At 29.5% G+C, this 21,001-nt stretch overlaps 1 protein-coding gene across 1 annotated transcript in view; it reads left to right on the top strand.

The window, feature by feature from the left end:
- The first annotated feature begins 2,555 nt into the window (after positions 1-2,555).
- The window catches only part of LOC100256223 (probable LRR receptor-like serine/threonine-protein kinase At1g56130), a 32,178-nt gene continuing 13,732 nt past the window's right edge, over positions 2,556-21,001 (top strand). The window contains exons 1-4 of the mRNA XM_002272980.4: positions 2,556-2,828; positions 5,051-5,234; positions 17,816-17,887; positions 18,112-18,183. Coding sequence (XP_002273016.1) covers positions 2,687-2,828; positions 5,051-5,234; positions 17,816-17,887; positions 18,112-18,183 — 470 coding nt within the window. The 5' untranslated portion in view covers positions 2,556-2,686. The remainder of the gene's footprint in view (positions 2,829-5,050; positions 5,235-17,815; positions 17,888-18,111; positions 18,184-21,001) is intronic.

Here is a 21,001-nt window from a genome sequence, read left to right as displayed (position 1 = left end):
GATCTATATTCACTTTCTTCAGATAGAAGGTTAACTAACTAATAAGGTTTTTCAAGGTAAAACCAATATTTTAAAAATTAGAGAATTAGTCAACTCAATTGATTGAACTGATAGCTTTTCTTATTTGATTGATTGAAATGAACCGTTTATATGTTGGATCGATATTAAATTATTCAAATTAAGGTTAGAAAATTTTAAAATATTTCTAAAAATATAAAATAAATCTCTATTTGTTTCTAAAAAAATGTATATATTATATAAAAGTTTTTTATTTAAAATAAAAAATAAAAAATACATTCAATTGTCATCTAAGTTCAATTTTATTTTTCTCCTCTTTTTTCTTCATATGTACTCTCTCTCTCTCTCTCTCAAATTATGTGTCGAAGGTTCAAAAATTACTCTTAGCATTTAAAAATCCCTTGCTAAGAATTCCGACCTTGCAGAGGGATTCAATCGAGGTTTAAGTGTTAGTCATGCTCATGACTTTTATTTTCAAAATAACTCTCTCTCTCTCTCTCTCTCTCAATTCCGACCCTGTTGAGGAATTCAATTGAGGTTGTGTTAGTCTCTCTCTCAATTCTGACCCTGTTGAGGGATTCGATTGTGGTTTAAGTGTTAGTCGTACTCATGACTTTTATTTTCAAAATATCTCTCTCTCTCTCTCTCTCTTAAATTATGTGTCCAAGGTTCAAAAATTATTCTTGGCATTTAAAAATCCCTTGCTAAGAATTCTTACCATGTTGAGGGATTCAACCGGTTTAAGTGTTAGTCATGCTCATGGCTTTTATTTTAAAAATAAAAATTATATTAAAAGTTCAGTTATGTTTAAAATTATTAATTAATAAACAAATTATTAAATTTATTTTGAGTGTTCAACATGAACATTATACAATCTAGTAATTTAAATTAATGAAGTTATGGGCATCCATTCAGATATCATACTAACCTTTTATTTAATTTTTTATAAAAATAAAATTTTTGAGGGCTTGCATGTTAATTTTTATAAAAACAAAATTTATTTCATATGCTTATTTTTAACAAGTACTTCAAATATGCATTAATAAATAACTCTTTTTTTATTATTATTTTAACAATTCAAACATGTCCTAAATGTTCATTATTCCCGTTGAATACCTTAATAACCATGAAAAATATTCACTTTAAAAGGAATTATACTCACGCAATATAAAATTTTAAACAAATTGTCTTCAATAATGTCTGGAAATGAAATTTTTGTGCTTATTTTCAACCTTATTAGACATTACATTTTAGTATAGTAGGAGTTTAAGTAGATTATTTTGTTACATTCATCTTAACTTGGAATTTTTTTTAGATTTATGTGTCGAAGATTCAAAGTCGTTGCTTGATCAACCAGGATGATATGTGTGGCAAATATAGAAAGGCTCAAGAAAAACTAATTGAGTTCAATTGTGAGATAAAGTGAACAAAAGATTTTAAATTGAGAATATATTGTTTTAAAATTGGTTTTTAAAACCCTAATAGCGCTCAAGAGCTATGAGCGGTGCTTGAGTGCTTTTTAGAATGTTCAAAGCCAACTTTCAAGTACTAGTACCAAAATTTCAAAATTATGGAATATTTCTTTTTCTCATATGTTTTTAAATTGATTTTATTTTGGAAAACTCTAGATTCCATCCGCTTGATATTTTACCTTATAAATATTATATCAAAAATGATTTTGTTCTTTGATGCAAACTTGAAAAACCTGAGTATTAACCTTCCCACATTTCACACTCAAAAGTTCATAATTTCATGAATAGATTTGGGTCTCTTTAGGCACTGAGATAGTCCATTAGATGCATCCGTGATATTGTGTTATGAACATGAAGATCAGTATAGATATTAGAGAGTAAGAATTAGAAATAATATTAGTCAAGTGAAAAATATGTACTTTTTTTATGGATTTGTGTTTTACGGTCTTTAACCTCGCAATTTTTACATCTACATAACCTTTAAGAGATTATATAGATCGTTTGTCACCTAAAAACTATGGTATTGTGTACAATTATTTTTTCCTTTTTACTTCCTAATGTTAAAAGAGGAACTAAAATAAAATAATTTTGAGTTAAAATAAATAAATACCTATTCAACCCAATTCAAATGTGATATAATTTGACATCTCTAAACTTTATTACTCCAAAAAATAAATTAAATTAAATTTTAAAAGCTTGTCAAATGCTTTTATTGATGATAATTTTATCCAAAGTACTTTTATTGAGAGCCGATAACTATTCGAATATAAAAAAAAATAAAATTGAAAGTGTTTTCGTAGCAAAATATGGTTGTTGGAAAAAAATAAATAAATAAAACAACTATCAAGTATTAATCTAAAATTTAATTTAATATCTTTAAAAGTGATTTTCAAAGCTCCACCACACAAGAATGTCATAATTTTTTGTCCACACTCAAACGTTGATTTTAAGCATGTAGATGTGTCAGGTGTTAGTGGTCCAAAACCCATTGTCGAAAATGACAGAATTGAAAGGACAATTTAAACATTGTTGTGGTTCCAAATAAACAGAAAATTTCAAGATGGGAGTGCGAAGACTTTTTGGGTGAATTTTCAAGTAGGGGAAAATTCCAACTGAGCTCTCTCTCTCAATGAAAACCCACTTCATATTTATATATATGAGATGATGTTCATTCATGTTTCATACCACACAGAAAGATGAATGTTACAGTGAAAAGAGCATCTGCTTCACCCTCTCTTCCCCGCTGCCCTTCCATCATCATCCTCTTCTTCTTGTTGTGGCTATTCTTGTTATTTCAGGAATCAACTGCTGAAAATGCTACCCTGGACCCATCTGAAGGTATCTCGTTTTCTATCTCTCTCTCTCTCTCTCTCTCTCTTTTCTTTCTTCTCTGTAGACGTGCATCTGATAGAAAAATTATGACTTGCCGCTCAAGAGTCATATCAAATTTTAATTATCCACTACCTAATTCACTTAATTTTCCGCATGGATCACTTATCAACCTTTAAATATTATCACGGATTTTTTTTCTTCTTTTTTTTTTTTTTTTCTACCAACGGTTGAGGGAAGAAATGGGTGAATAAATAAATAAATAAAATATATATTCTTCCCCAATTGTTATCATAAATATATTTTTTATATTATTAAAGTTAAAAATGGTTATAAAATTATATATATATATAAAGAAATTATTTTTTATCATTGATATTATTTAATTAAATCAAGAATAAATATGGATGTATTAATATTTTAAATTCTATTAAATGAAATATATATATATATATACTATTTAAATATAAAAATATATATTAAAAATAAAAAGTATTATTTAATTCATAACATCGCTTACTTGGCAATTTTTTTTAAAAATGTATTTTTTTTAATTTTTCCTCTTTAGCGGTTGCAAGAAAAGTCAATCTATCTTGAGCTCACAGGTCATTTCATCCCTCAATAATGTCTCTTCATCGTACTGTCATGTAAATTAATAAAAATAAAATATCATGTAATTTGGCTATAAGAATTTTTTTTTTTGAATAATTATGAAAATATTGAAAAAAAAAAAAGGAAACAAATAATATTATGGGTCACAAAATTCATAAATGGACTAAAAAAGAGTAATTATTAACAATAAAAAAATATTGACTAGATATATTATATATCTATTCGTGGGCCTAGACATGATACATAGTCAAAATTGGCATTGACAACTATCTAGAAAATAATTTTTAGAAGTCAAAATTAGAAAGTATTTGATTAATGCTAATACTTATTATTTAATGATTAAAATTAACTTTTAAATTCAAAAAATTATTAAATTATTTATTTAAAAGTTATTGTTTAATTTTTAAATCAAATATTAAGATTGTTTGATAAAATTAATTTAAAATTTATTACAAACCATAAAATTAAGTATATTTATCCTCATTAATTTTAACATTCATATTTAAAGTATTATAAATGTATAAGATAATTATAAAAATATTTACTATAAAAGATAATATGTGAATATAAAGGTATAATTGTAAAATATATTCTCACGAATAATACGATAAAAGAAATTTAAGTTTAAGAATAAATAAATTATTTTTTACTTTAAGTTAGAATATTAACTTATATTGCCAAATATCCTTCTTGTGTTGTTTATTTATTTATTTATTTATTTTAACTTTTTAGTGAAATCAACTTACTTCCAAGATTTAGATTGTTTGTCTTTTTATTTTTAACTTTTTAATGAAATCAACTTACTTTCAAGTTTTAGATTGTCTGTCTTTTTATTTTTATTTTTTTGTTAACTTTTTATTTTTTTTTATTTTTTATTTTTTATTTGAATAGAAAAAAAAAACTAAGTGGATGTTTAATAAAACAACTTAATAATTTAAGATTACTTAATAATTTAATTTAAGTTATTAAGTATATTTAGTCAAATAACTTAATAGTATAATTTAAAGTAAAAAATAATTTTAAATAATAAGTAAAACCAATTAATTTATTTTTAAGTTCATATTTTCATTCTCCTTTTTTACTTACATTTATCCTAATTGCCTTCACGATCTCCTTTACTATTCTATAACCTTCATTATTACTTGACCTTCTTTACTCTAATTATAATTTGTGATGATAAATATATCAATTCAATAAACCAAAATAAATTTAAAGGGAATTTTATCAAATAATTTTAATGCTTAAAACAATAATTAAGTAATAAATTTTAAGTTAACAACTTAAAGTTAATTTAAGTCATTAAGTAATAAATATTAAGTTTTACCAAACAACCTTAAAATATCCAAAAACTAAAAATAACATGTTAGTTTTCTTTACTTTAATAAAAATAAAATATTAAAAAAATAAACAAGTTAATATTTTATACTATTAAATATTATTTAATTTTAAATTTTATTTATAATTTAGTAAAAAAAAAACAAAAATCAACTTAATCTACTTAAATGATTAATTTATATTAAGTCAATAATACTAATAATGTTCCTGAAAAGGAAAAATAATTAAATATAGTTGTATTTAATTTTATCTGAAAAGATGGGGATGTGAATTTGGTGAGACAGCTGAAGCATTGAACTCAATATTCCAACAATGGGATACACAGTCGGTGGCATTGTGGAACATCAGTGGGGAGCCATGCACCGGATCAGCCATTAACGGCACAGCATTTGAGAGCGACGATAATAATCCAGCTATCAAGTGTGATTGTTCTTACGACAGTGGTACTACCTGCCACATTACTCAGCTGTAAGTAAATAATTTTTTTTTTCTTTCAATTTTTGAAAATTATTATTATTATTATTATTATTATTATTATTTTAAATTCTACTTCCCATTATTATCTTTTACATCATCTGAAGAGAAGAATAGGAAATGCTAGAAGGGGGTAGTTTGACCATTTTCTCTGCTCAAGTATTATAAATAATAATCACTTTCATATAATGTACAAAAATATTTTTAGAGATTTATATTGAAAAAAAATAAGAATTTTAAAAACTAAGATATCAAAAAGTTTTTATTACTTATAATTTTAAATTTTTATAATTAAAATTTGAATTTTTTTATAATTTTTATAATTAAAATTTGAAAAAAAAATGTTTTTGATATTTTGTTTTAATTTCTATTTTAAATATTCGATATCAAGATTAAAAGAAATTTACATATTATATGCTTCTTTACCGTTAGTCACCTCTTTTCTCTTTCTTGAATTAATGTAGGCATAGAAAAAGCATGAGCAATGCAAAAAAATTCGAATATGGTGTTTTTAGATTTGTTTTTTGTGGAATTTAGGAGAACATGATTTTTATTTTTATTTTTATTTTTTTTTAGTTTGATGCATTTTTCATTTTCTTAGGAGTTTGATGATAGGCCCAACGTAAATCTTGTTTAAAACAGGTAATTGATCCAAAAACTCATTGATAACTAAAACTAAATTATATCTTTTACCTTAGGGGGATTTATGTAAACATGCACTAATTAAAAAATATGGATGACACGAGAACCCAAAAAAGTTATTTTTTATGGGGAGTGTATTTTGGAAAAAATAATTCTCGTTTCATGCACTAGAACAATGTCTACCTTACATTACTCAAAAATGTCCTTATATGTGTACATGGATTGCCATCCATACCAGCCCAACTCACATGAAGATAGTACATCATCATTCAATCAAGAAATATACTTTAAGCCAAAATAGTGTTACTTTAAGATAAAAATAATATTACTTTAAGACCAAAACACATGTAAAGGCATTTTCGGATAACGTGATGTAGATACTATTCCAGTGCATGAAATGAGAATTATTTTCCTTAAAATGCATTCCCATGAAAATGACTTTTTTGGATTCTCTTTTCATCCATATTTTGTAAACAATACATGTATACATAATTCCCCCTTACCTTATCAATCTTCAAAGCTATGCAATTAGTCATATAGAGATTGACATTCAATAAGTTTAAAATAAGGCCATGGATAGGTTGAAAAATCCCATAACATGGCAACAATTGAAGGTAGCCACAAAGTCCTTAATGGAACATCACATCCACGAACCCTTAATGGTAAAAGTTTGCACAAAATTGACATCCTTAAATTTATACCCTCATACCCTCATGGGTTGATTTCTACATTTGGAAAATGTCTTTTAGCTAGTAGAAGTTTTTTAAGTACATCAATTGCTTGATCATTAATCGATGGAATATGATTATGTTAGAATACCTTGGAAAAATCTAGTCCAAGCCCAAGATCTCAAACAAATGCATGCATTTAAGATCCTCGGTGTAGCAGAAAACTAGATATGCCTTTAAAACTTTTCTAGGGTAAAGATAACAAGAAATCATTTTGTAGATTTGGATGTTTTCAAATCTTTTTCTAGTCGATGGAGAACATGATCTCAAAGACCTAGAGATCTTCTTCCTATTAACTTTTTCTTGAATCTTAGTGGTGAAGAAGGGTGGACTTCTCTCTAGAGGGATGGGGGCTAAGGTTTTTTTTTTCTCTCTCTTTGGAAGACAATGATGAATGTGAGCACCTAACCTTAAACCCTAAGAGGGTTTATATAGGCTCCCTATGAGTTTAAATGACCTTAACCCATCTTAAGCTTAGGTCACTTAATATGACCCACTGGGTTTATTTATTAGCTTTATTGAACTCTAATTAATAATTAACCTAATTTAGAAAGATAATTCATAAGCTTTTGTGTAACCTTATTTTTTTACCAAAACACCCTTATGCACACCTATGAATAAAACCCCAAATATCCTTTAAAAATAATGTACAACCAAGGAGTGCAAGCTTGAGTGAGGACCATTGGGACTCATAGGAAAATTCTAGATCCCTTAAATCCTAATTATGAAATTTACTCAACATCCCACTATAGAGAGTCAACTATACTCCAACATCTTATGAAATGAAATCAAGAAATAAATTGATTAAATCTAATTTAATCAATTTCTCAAGTCCATAACCTATTAACCACTGCATGTAAGTTCCCCATGAACTAATGTTTATAATCTAACGAAATGGAAACTATCAACCTCTTAAGATTACCTTTATTATCATTGAGTTTGAAATATATCCTCTTATTTTGTGACCAACTAACATATTCTAACTCATTATAAACATATGTCAAATCCACTAAAAGAATGACCATGATGTTGTAGGTTCTATGATCCCAACTCCTTAGGATCACTCAAAGGGACATATTTTCTCAATCTCATGAGATATCATGATTACTACCTCATGGATACCTATTGTCACTTGTCTTAATTAATAATAACCAAATCTATAAAGAATATATGACCACCTCAGGGTCTCACTCATAAGTCAAAGTCACTGAAGACCACAGTATAACTTAATAGTCTCTCAAGGTTGAGAACTCATAAAGTAAGTAGCTTAGTGAAATCATGACCACCCGATAACTGATGTCATGATTCACCATATGTCTTATTCAATACATCATAGTGCGCTTACCATGGGAAACTCATCCCAATGACAAAGGCAATTCATTACTCCAATTAGGAGATAGTGCACTATAACCTCATATAGGTTGCCTAAGTCCGTGAACTAGTTGTGAATAACTCATCAACTTGCAAGGAAGTCATGAATTGAATCTTTTGTGCAATTCTAATACACTCTAGTCATGTATAATAATAGTTATGTAGACCTAAATGCTCAAATCAACCATAATGCATAAACATGATAGTGAAGTGAAATTGAAATCATAACATAAATATTAATGAAATCTTATATTGTTATATTATATCATGTTTTTAAGGGCCCTATTCTAACAGATTCACTATTAATTGATTTTACAGCACCTTTTGTTGTACCAAATATAAATCTAGCTCAATATATTTAGTCTTTAATAAAGGAATGGATTTATAGACAATGCAACTATGCTAAGATTATCACACCACATTATTATAATTCTATATTACTTCACCTTTAATTCAATAATGACTTAGCCATGTTGCATTAGTAGAACTTCTATACCTTATCAATGTGCTTGACTTTTAGAAAGCATGTTGCTTTTCAAAACACTAGAACACCACATTACTCCTAAAATATATGCAAAACCTAGAAGTTGATCATTTTTTATAAGATCATTGCCCCACCTATATATGAGTATCCTATTAATTTTAGTGACTAGACTTCTTCAATGTTCTACAAAAATCAATAGCAACCTTAAGATACCTTAGTATCTTTTTCATAGATTTCCAATGTGTATCAAAGGAGTTTGCATAAATTAGCAAAGCTATTTATACTATAATCTTTCTAGCTTGGTAATGGTTATATACTAGAGTGTACCACCTACACTCCTGTATTCTTGACTATTCATAACTGGAACACCTTCCTTAAAAGACAATTAGAGTCTACTAATCATTAATGTAAATAAAGGCTTAGCATTAGTCATCTTCATTTTCTCTAAAAGGCCAGTGATATATTTCTTCTAAGAGCTTCTATCCTTGAGAAAAAAACTCAATTACCGTAAATCTTTTAAGGAAAAAGCTCCATTCAAATGAGAAGTAACAAAAAATCTTTAATAACATGCCTAATAAGTATGATATTGTCCACATAGAATAGGATGAACACACATGATTTTGCATGAAATCCAGTCTAATGACTTGCTCCCCTCTTGTGTACATATTGTTACTTGTAGACCTAATAGACTCTTATGACTTAAAAATACATGTACATGGTTAAGAGGAATTCATACATATATATGTCAGAATTTTTTTTTTAGTATTCGATGTGAAATATCATAATCACTCACTATGCAAAAACAATGTCCTTATCGTTTCCGACAAAATTAAGAGGCTAAACAAACTCTCACAACATGGTTGAAAATTGGTTTTGATATCATTTGTTACTACCCACTCCCTCCCATGTATATATTGTATGTTTTAGGCTCAAAGAGCCCTCATGACTTTAAAACATATCTACATAGTTAAGAAAAGTCTATACATATATGATGCTAGGAATTTTTTTTCTTTATTCAATATGAGATTTCATAATCACCCCTTAGGCAGATAAGATATTCTCATCGTGCACCATATGATTTGGGGTCAAATAGACAAACACTCCTTATGGGCCTAAAAAAAAGTCCCACACTGAAGTCGGGGATCAACTATGATACTATCTACAACAATCAACTTCCTCTCGTGTAGATATTGTTTGCTTTAAGCCCAAAGGACCCTCACGACTTTGGAACATATCTATGTGATTAAGAGAAACTAATACATATATAATGTTAAAAAAAATTTCCATTATCTAATGTGAGATATCATATCTAGTGAAAAGACAATGATCTACCTTAAAAAAAAGAAAACCCTAAATGTTATAAAGAAATTCTTAGTTTGTTAATCTAGGCCCATGAAACTTGTTTACAAATCAAATTTTATTAGCCATTCCCTTGTTCAAACCGGAGTGGTTGCTTTATATAAACTTCCGCATGAAGAATGCCATTAAGAAAGACATCATTAGTATCAAGTTGTCATATCTCTAAACCTCTTGTCAATGTAACTATTAACACAATTCTTATGGAAGTTGGTTTCACTATAGAACATAATGTCTCAATAAAGTCAAGACCCACTATCTGATGGTAGCACTTGGCTACTAATATGGAATTACATCTAGAAATAGAGATCTCAATATTTTTCTTAAGTTTAAACACCTATTTACACTTGGTTGACCTTCTATATTAAGGTTAAGGCACTAAGGGTTAGGTCTAATTTTTCATTAGAGCATTGTATTCATAAGCATTATCTCATTTCACTAACCATGTAGAAGAGCTTCAGTGACATTAGATGGCTCCTACATGGTGATATCAAATAAAAATATTTTTTGTTTAAAATTACCAACCTTAGATCATGTGACCCTAGGTATGAATTAGTTGTTGAAGGAATAAGAGTACAATATAAAATAATAGAAATTAAGGTAAGAGAGGCATGAGATTATAAAGAAAGAGAAGTTTGAATCCATAGAGCAAGATTTAAATTTGAAAAGAAAACATTTTCTACAAATAAGTGGTTTATGGAAGAGTGGCTTATAGGTGGAATAGTAATAGGTTGGACAGTAGTGTCACCTATCGATTGATGATACATAATAAATGGTAATGGAGCTGTATGAGAACAAGCTTGTAAGGGAGGAACAAAGCTAGAATAAAAAAGTGAGGAAATTGTAGAACTTTGTTATTTTTTAGCAAATGGAAAACTATATTCATCAAATATAATATGTTTGGAAACATATACTTTACCATCAATAACAAGAAAATTTGTAAAAGGTATAAGTAAGAGATCTAAATTGATGTCTATGATTGTTATATGGGTGTAAATGAGGAAAACATAAGTAACTAGATATCTTTCTATGATGGAAGTTATATTTTACCTTAAATAATGGCTTCATAGAGTGTTTCTAATGAAAAACTATATTTGGAGGGTTGTTGATAAGAAAAACAACACTAGAGAAGCCTCAAACTAAAATCTAAGTGGTAAAGAGGCTTGAGTTAATAAAGTAAGGTCTAATTAAGCAAATCACCTGTGCTTATGCTATATATAGTGTCATTCTGTTCATATATGTGAGAAGATGAATTATTATGTGTGATGGCATAGGAATCAAGTAAGGATGTAAGTGATCAAAACTTACTTCACCAATCTATTTGAAAAAATTTGAGCTTAGAGTTTAATGGCTCATCAACTTAAGTTTCAAAATAAATGAAAGATTGATAAACCTCATATTTGGAGTTAAGAAAGTTGATCCTTGTAAATAAAAAACATGCACTAATGGTAGAGAAGTTTGGAAAAACTCCATTTCTAACTATTTCCTATTTGGCAATAAGAGCAAATGAAAAGAATTTTATTGATTATAAGTAACAACCTTTTGAGCTAGATGGTCAATCTCTTATGCCAAATGTTAAGAATTGGACTATTAGAAGAACACGAATCAATAATAGAAATAGGAAATGCACTCGAATTAGCAATATATCATTGTTGAAACTAGCTAGACCAAGGTTTTAGATCAAAAACTTGAAGCATAAGGTTTCAAGGTCAATGTTAGTATTACTTTGATAATTAAACCTAAATAATCCATTATGTAGAGTTTTTCCCAAAACCATTGTGCTAGTAACATAGTCATTCACAAGACACAAAGTAAGGTAAAACTCGAGTAGGGAATTCCTCGGATTACTCCATTCCCTATCCTAAGACTAGATTAGGTGTATGAAATCCTCTTAGGTCTCTAGATCCTATGCAACAAAAACAAAAGACAATTTTTTTTAAAGAAATAAGATCTAGATTAATACATTAGAAAAGTTTACCAAAGATTTGGATGCTCCTAAATCAAATTTGTGTGGTGAAAAATCAATTCATAGTCATCGGAAGCCTTGTAGACTCGTGATCTTTCGTCCATTGACTCTACTTTAATCCTTAGCACACAAATGATGGTATGTTTAGGAAAGTAGAGGCTAAAGTTCTCTTCTTTCTTTTTGGGTGGTGGAAGACAACTAAAAAAATTTAGAAACCCTAATCTCTAAGGGAGGTATTTATAGGGTTCCCCATTGAGTTTAAGTGACTTGAGCCCATCAAGGGCTTAGGTTACTATATTTAGGCCAAAAAAGGTCTTAATTGATTAATTAACCCAACAATTTGTCTAATTAATCAATTATTCAAAGCCAAAGATGTTTTTCATTAATTCATACACAAACTTATAAAATTACCAAAATGCCCTTATACACATAAGTGAACATAGAGCTTATCTACCCCTCATAAATCATGTCATCAAGGTAGATGACCTTGTGTATGGACCATTGAAACCCGTAGGATAGTATTGGCTCCCTTACAATACAAATTTGAAGTTGATTCAAAATCCCACTATAGAAATTCAAAATCCATTAGAATACAAAGATTCTCTATAGTGAGATTTTGAATCAATTACACTTTAATGCCTTATGTAAATAATAATGAGACACTAAGTGCTTGGGTCTATGACCTGCAATTCATTGTGTATAGTTTCCTATGGACTAGTGTTCGTAGTTTAATGAGGTGAAATCTATTCATCTCTCAAGACTACCTTTACTATTCTTGAGTTCCAAATCCTCATATTATGTAACTGACATATCTTAGCTCTTTAAGAGCTTATGTCAATTTCCACTTAAGGAACTACTATAGTCATAGTTTACATGAACACACCTCCTTAGGAACACACTTTCTTAGGATCACCCAAGAAAACACTTTATTTCAATCCCATGAGATATTATGGTGCTTCTATTGAGAATATGTATTGTTACCAACTTCTATCATTAGTGACCCAATTCATAAGGAAGATATGATCACTTTAGGATCTCACCTATAGGTCAAAGCCACTGCTAACTTTGACACAAACTCAATATTCTCTCAAGGTTGAGAAACGACACAACGTAGCATCTTAGTGAAGTTATGACTACTCGATAGCCTAACGTCACAATTTACCATAGGTCCAATCTAATGTGTAACCATACAACTAGTGCACTTGCCCTGGGAAACTCATCCCAATGGGTAAGACTAGTCATCACTCCAATTAAGAGGTACTGCACTATAGCCTCTAATAGTTGCCTAGACCCATAAACTAGTTGTGAACAAATCATTTAATTTTAAGGAACCTGTGACTTGGATCTTCCATGTAATTCCTAATGCACCCAAGTTACGTACAATGCAAGAGGTGTAGGTTAAAATTCTTACAAAATATAATGCATGAAATGAGGATGGATAAAAGTGAACATGGATTTTATTAATAAATAATAAACTTCAAAGCTTATCACATCATTTCATACTTTTAAGGGATATATCCTAACAACATGAAGTACAAATTATTATCCTTGACAAAATGTGAGACACTAATGATATTTTTATACATTAAAGGAACATAAAGTAAATTATTGAGATGTACTCTAGAACTAGAATTAGAAGTAGAATTATGAAACACATGAGATTAACTAGTATTAGTGATTATTAAGCTTGAACCATTTCCCATATGAATGTTGTCATTTTCATGTTACCCTATTTCAAAATATAGGTTGTTACAAATCGTTGGTGACATGGTTAGTATCATAGGCATATGGATACCAATTAAGATCAACAATATTTAGAGGAGTCACCATTACTATCATAGACTTGTTATTGTTTTGATTGTTGCTTCAACCATTGTCTAAAGTTGTTATTAACACTAAGAAATATGACATAAAACCTATAATAGCATGTGTATTGTATGCCCTAATTTTCCAAAAAGTTAGCATTATAGGATTTTCTATGTCCTCATCCATAGCCACTTAATCCTCAACTAACTTGAAAATTCTAATTTTCTTTAGGTTTTTGTTGTTGACCTTGAAATAAGAGGTTCCTATATATATGTGCATTAGTAAAAATAATTGTGTTATGTTGAATCTTATCCTTTAGAGAAAATAACAAAGATGATGTTGAAATGCAATCTAGTATCTGTTTGAGCTTTGAGGCACATGCATATAAGATTCTAGGCATAATGGAAGTGATAAAAATTAAAACTTTGAACCCATATTATGTGTTATAAACCATACCTGTAGTTTGAATGTTTCCAAATTTAAATCTTCTCGTAATTGAGATCTTGAAACCTCATGATCTTCCACCCAATGACTCTTTTTTTTTTTATCTATGGCACTTTTGTAGAGTACACACTTAGAGAGGTTCCTATCAAAAAAATTACACACTTAGAGAGGAGAGAGAGGAGGGGGCTAGGTCTATAGAAGATTAACTGTCTAAAATATTGTAATCTAACCTTAAAACTCATGGTGTTTATATAGACTCCCTTATGGGATAAAGTCATTCTTTGATTTGTGGTACTTTTGTAGAGTGACTACACAACTATAGAGGAGAGAGAGGACGAGGCTAGGTCTTTAGAAGACTAATTGTCTAACATATTAGATTCTAGCCCTAAAACTCATGGGTTTATATAGACTCTCCTGGGGGTTGAAGTGACTTTAGCCTAACTTGGGTTTGAGTCACTTAATCTAGCTCATTGGATCTTAATTAATTAATTAGCCTAAACGAGCTCTTATTTAATTAATTACTCTGATATAGATAAACAAAACTAAATAAACATAAAATCTTGTGCAACCTTACACTTTTACCAAAATGTCTTTATGTGCATAAATAATTAATTCTCCATAAAGCCTCAAAATAAATAATCATAAGTTCTTATGCAACTTTGCGCTTTTACCAAAACACCTTTATGCACATATATGATTAAATCTTCAATTTTTTTCTCAAACCTTTGTGCTAAGAAAGATTATGAGATTGAGTAGGGACCATTAGGACCCATAAGAATATACTATCTTCCTTGGAATCCAATTTTAAAATTGACTCAACACTCCACTAAAGAGAGTTTAATTGCACTCTAGTATCCAATATCATTACATTGAAAAAAGAATTGATTAAATCCAATTTAATCAATTCCTATAACCTATGACCTACTGTCTGCTACATGCAAACTCCTTATGAATTGACATTTGTAATCTAACAAGGTAGATGTTATTGTCCTCTTAAAGTTACTTATGCAATCCTTGAGTCTCATATCCTCCTATTATGTGATCAACTAACATATTTTTGTCCACAAATGATATATGCCAAATTTCAATTAAAGAATTACTACAACACCATAGATTTCATAATCATAAGTCCTTAGGATCACTTAAGAGGATACCCTATCTCAAACTTTAATATATCATGGTACTTATTTTGAGAATACTTATTACCACATGTCTTAATCAATAGTGACTTAATCCATAGAGAATATATAACACATATAGGTCAAAGCCATTGAAGACCTCAACACTAACTCAATATTAAAGCATTACATCATCATACATACTAGTGCACTCACCATAGGAAACCATCTCGATGACCAAGACAAGTCATCCCTCTAATTAGGAGGTGTACTATAGCCTTAGATAGATTGTGTAAGTTCATAAACCAATAGTGAACAACTCATCAACTTGCAAGGAACCCTTGACATAGATCTTTTGTGCAATTCCTAATGTACCTAAGTCATATACAATACAAGAACTATAGGCTTGAATGCTCAAATAAACTTTGATACAATTAATGGATAGGAAAATAGAAAGTCAAGTCTAACTTTGATACAAAATGTATTACTTTTAAGGGCTCTATCCTAACAAATGCAACCTTAAGTAACTAAGCCTCATGACAAGAAGTGATGACATACATAATTGAATCATACACTACCCCTAAGCTTGCTAGAATTGCTAAAATCTAATCTTCATTGAAATTATCATAATATGTATTTGTCTTTATAAAATAATCATTCTCTATGAGTTTACCTTTCTTCTAACTCTAAAGTAGAAATATATAATGCATAACCTTAGCTCTTGATTGGGAGGCACAATTTTGCTTAATGGTTTCCCAAACATCATGAGCCATGTCACAACCAACCAATTGAGGAAGAATACTTGAGTCATTAAAGCAAGAAGCCAAGAAATGAGTGGATGATCTTGTCTCTCTTGTGTAATGAAGGAAGGATTCATTGTTAAAGTGTCTCCATCTTGAATCAACTTAAGAGGAACTTCTTGAGTCCTATGAATGAACCCTTTGAGGTTGTAATTTGTTGTTTTCGTAGGAGGTAATTGTTATACTTAAATTTCACTATAGTCAATTGATTTAGAAGGTTAGCCATATGAATCATGGATGCAATCAAGAAGGTTGATAGAGTTGGAGTCAATGAGTTCTTCGGTGTTGCTGCAATTGTTGAATTCATTATTACTCATGGATTCAAGGCATCATAGATTTTTTGAAGAGGATGTCATGCATGAGTAGAGAGATGCTCTAATACCAACACATAAATGCAACATGGAGAGAAAGTAAAACCATATTTTTTTAGAAAGAAATAGCTTAATGATTCTTTTATATGCACATTAAAAATTAGCTAAAACCTAAGTTATTGATTCTCTAGGTAAGACCTTTACTTATGGGTCATTGATAGTGCATAATAAAACCTATGTTGTTGGATGAAAGTACCAATAATAATAACAAACTAGGTATAAAAAAATGAGACCAAACTTTGTACAAAGTAATGAGATCAAAATACACACATGATGATATCTAATTGGTTGTGTCTTTTGGTATATACCAATTTGGAACAATAGCCAAACCTTAAAATTTTAAAATTGAACAAGGTCAACCAAGGATATATTTATGAAGTGTAATAAGCTATGATACACTACTAGCTTCTTTAAAAAGCTATCAATTAAGTTAAAGCATTGTGCTTAACTGATCTAACAACATTATAACCATTTAACAAATCAAGTGAGCTATCATCATGTTTGCTTTATAACCAAAATATCGTGATGGCTTTTTATTAGGACATCTCCTACCAATAATTAATTATATTTTAAAAAGAATTTTCTATCCTTATGAAAAGGTTACACTTAGTTAGATTGATGAACCAAAATCAGATGAAAAGAAATTCAAATAAAATTGAGATAGGAAGGAATTCAAATCTAAATAAATCAAATCCACTAAAAGACCAATTTACTATTAAATGGAATGAAAAAAAAAAGAATTTTATAATTTCTAAAAGTAGACAATAATTGGAATTCTAAAATTACTTTTTGTTTATAAAATTGAAATTAGAAATAGGGTAAATTTCATTCATCTCTCCTAAGGTTTGAGTTAAATACACTTAACTATTATGAATTTCAGATTTCATCAAATACCTCCCTTATTTTAAATCAAAAGGGAGGTGAATGAAAATAGAAAATGTTTGATCCATGAAACTGTATTAATGTTTCTTATTGGGCTTTGAGCTCATCCTTTTTGGTTGATAATCTTTCAGGTAACCTTAGTTCAGGTGAGGAGTGACTGTTAGGAGGGAAATTTGTCTTTATTAGGACATTTGTTTAAACTCTTTTTATTTTGGACATTATTTAGATGTTAAAACTTAATTCTCATTTGAATTATTTTGAGTTTGGAGTTATTTGGACAATAACACTTTGGTTGATGTAGTAGTTTTTTTAAAAGTTGATACTTGGAGATTTTATATTTTTGTCCCTACTCTAAATAGGAATTTGATAATTGGTAAATTTATAGTTACAATACGAATGTTTGTGTCGTTTCCACTTTGACCCTTTGGGCTTGAGGTGTGAAATGACCGTCATGCTCTTGGAGTGGACTTTAGAGCGTGACATACAGTACTAGTTTGATGAGCCTTACTAATTATTTTGGAAACCAAGTCAGGTCAGGCTTGCCTTAGGAGAAGCTTGAATTGCAAAGTTGCACTCTAACCATTTTTTAATTGTGTGTATATTTCAGGAGAGTGTATGCTTTGAACAAAAAAGGAGTAATTCCAGAGGAACTTGCAACTTTGACTTATCTTACCTTTTTGTAAGAATTTTTCCTGTTAGTTTTTTTTTTTTTACTTGGTTTTTGGTAACTAAGCTTTATGTCAAAATCCACCCTCAATTTTGTACCATTTTGGATTTTGAGGGAAGATCTCGGTCGATGACATTTAGCTAGGAAATTTGAAAATGAACATATGATATGGTTGTTTTGGTCATTGAAATTTTTTTTACTTTCTTTTGATCATTTCCCTTTTTTTCCTTTTGCAGGAAGATTGATCAAAATTACTTCACAGGTCCCTTGCCTTCATTTATCGGAAATTTATCTAAATTATCGTTATTGTAAGTACTAGTACTTCATTCCAAATTCTTTTATAGGAATTATTTATAATTGAAAATAAGGACACTTTTTTTTAAATCTTTATTTGATAAGAATAGATAATGGAACTTTTTCCAAAATACTTTCATAGTATTGGGGTTTCTTATCAAACAACCCAACTTTTACCATAGGAAGCCAATGATTATTTCTAGCAAAGAGTTATCTTTATTCACTATATCTTTTTTTTTTTAGGTTTATTACCTAGTTCTCAAGAAAGCCTTTCTTATATGTAATTTGAGAATGGTTAGGTGAAAATGTTGCAATTAATATGAGGATGTTCCCATTGAATTTGTCTCAAGATCATAGGCTATGTTTGGTTCCTGGAAAATTTGAGGGAAAATGCTAGGGAAAGAAAATCAAGAGGAATATGAGAAAACCATTTTCCTTAACACTTTTTTCTTTCCTTTGTACTTTCTAGGAACCAAATATAGCAAAAGGGTTTACAATTTTTCATTGAAGTTCCATTATCTCTAATACATTACATTATTTAAAACTCTTTCAAAAGGAATGCCACCTATTTACTCATTGGAATGAATTTGAAATGATCCTAAATATAATATATTTAGACAAACTTACATTTAATTTCATAGGTCTTCTTAGTTATGGTTCTTTTAGGGTTGTCATTTTCAATTATTCAAAATACTATAATTGAAAATATATCTCAAGAAACTGAAAAGCTATAAATGAAATATGAGAATACTAGATATATATAGAAACCCTAAGAACATAGACAAGAACTTTGAATTTGGAGCTTGAGTCAAATCCACTACAACTTAATTTGTTTTATATAATTTATAAATTTTTTGAAGAGTCCCTAATCAATTCATCCCAAGCCACCTCAACTGATAGATCACTCCTCATTTGGACCTTCAAACAAGCCATGCCTCATGTTCAGTGATTTTCAGAAAGCTTTTGAAGATGTTGCAAGAGTATTAGGGCTAAACACACAAGAAAAATTATATAAAGACATAACTAAAGGAGAAAAATTAAAAGAAATTTATTATGCCTTCAATCATTCTATTTCAACTATTATGAAACTCCTTATTTACAAATACTTGTACCTAACAAAATAAAAACCCCTAATAACAATGCTAGGAGGATTTTACATAAAACAAGATCAATTAAGCAAACCTAAGATTCATAAAAACACAACCATGCATGTCGGTGGTTCGATGAGGACCACCGACATGCATGAGAAAAGAATCCACAAATGCTTCACTAGTAATCATGGATATATAATCTTCATCTCTCTTTTTTACACAAGAAACAAGCCTTTCCACCCTTTACTAGAAGGCAAACATGAGTACTTCTTAGTTACACTCACTCAAGAATTTCCTTTCTCATTTTGATTCTTTTCGACAGTGATCTTTTTCCTAAGATTCTCTCTCTTACAACGAGTAAAACCTACTCATTCATACCTAAGGGATTCTTGAACACAAGTTTGTTATAATTGAACAATGAATCACAATAAACTTTAACTGAAAATACAATCTAATACATGTTGGCAGCTCAATCATGTATGTTTGCCCAAAATGCTATAGAGTTCGCCTAAAAGGACTCGGAGTCTATTGACATGGACGAGTTTGCCCAAAAGGAAAAGGACTCATGTTACTTTAGATAGTCTTGTATGTTCACACCTTGCATTACTCAAGTGCACCCAAATAGACTTATAGTCTACTCAAACAAACACCAAGTATGACTAAATAGACCAATGCTTTTCAAATTGGATTCCTCTTTTCTTAATTGTTCAAATGAACTAATTCAAAGCCACTTCTCAACAATTCTCTACCTTGGTTGTAGAATTCAAATTCTTAGCATCACTTACCTTTGCCACTTTCCCAAGTTAGTAACCCTTCTCCTGAACAAAGTCTAACCAATGCTTTAACTTATTAAGATGTGGGGCCTCTCCTATATGTCGGATTCCCAAGAGTGGAGATTTACTCTGTGTATACTATTTCTCCAATGATTATGTCTTAGATAAGCCTCACATGAATATTCTTTTCATTCTCATCATAAATTTGATTTTTGGACAAATGAATTGCACTTTGACTATCACAAGACACTATCGCATATCCTTGTTTCATATCAAGCTAACTGACCAGTCCCTGCATCCATAGTTCCTTAACAACTTCATTCATTGCAATATGCTCAACTTTTGTTGTTGAAAGAGCTACCATATGTTGTACTAAAGCCTTCCTGTTAATTGTACATCTTTGTAGGTGAAAGATATATCATGTTGATAACCTTTTGCCATCCAAGTCTCTTACATAATCAAAGTCTACTTAAGGATTAACCTGCTTACTTGTCTTCTCTCCTCTTCCATTGCACAATCTAACATCCTTAATAGGGTTAGTAACATTATATAGTAGCCATATAATCCCTACCCTTCTTAGATTTAGGTGACTAAGCTTCAAACAACTTAAAATTTTATGCAATTGGTGTCCTCTAGCTTTTTCCTTAACATACTAAACTTGTTAAAGAACCTTTCTAATAAACCATTGTTGAAATAAGAACAACACTCAAATATCTCTATTTCTAGTAATTTCAATCCTTAGAATCTTCCCGATTGGTCCAAGGTCCTTCATCTTAAAATTACTTTGCAAAAGTGGCTTCATCTTATTGATTTATTCTATTTTCTTACATGCTATATATAAGTATGTCATCCACATAGAGTAGCAAATAATTGGCACTATCAAATGGGACATTATTGTAGCACACGATTATCATATTCACTTCTTTTGAACCTAGATTATAGCATAAATAACCCAACCTTTTGTACCA

This window comes from Vitis vinifera, chromosome 10 (genome assembly GCF_030704535.1).
Source record: "Vitis vinifera cultivar Pinot Noir 40024 chromosome 10, ASM3070453v1".
NCBI classification, from domain to species: Eukaryota; Viridiplantae; Streptophyta; class Magnoliopsida; order Vitales; family Vitaceae; genus Vitis; species Vitis vinifera.
Note: the sequence above shows the minus strand (reverse complement) of the source record. Positions and strands in the feature narration are given on the sequence as shown.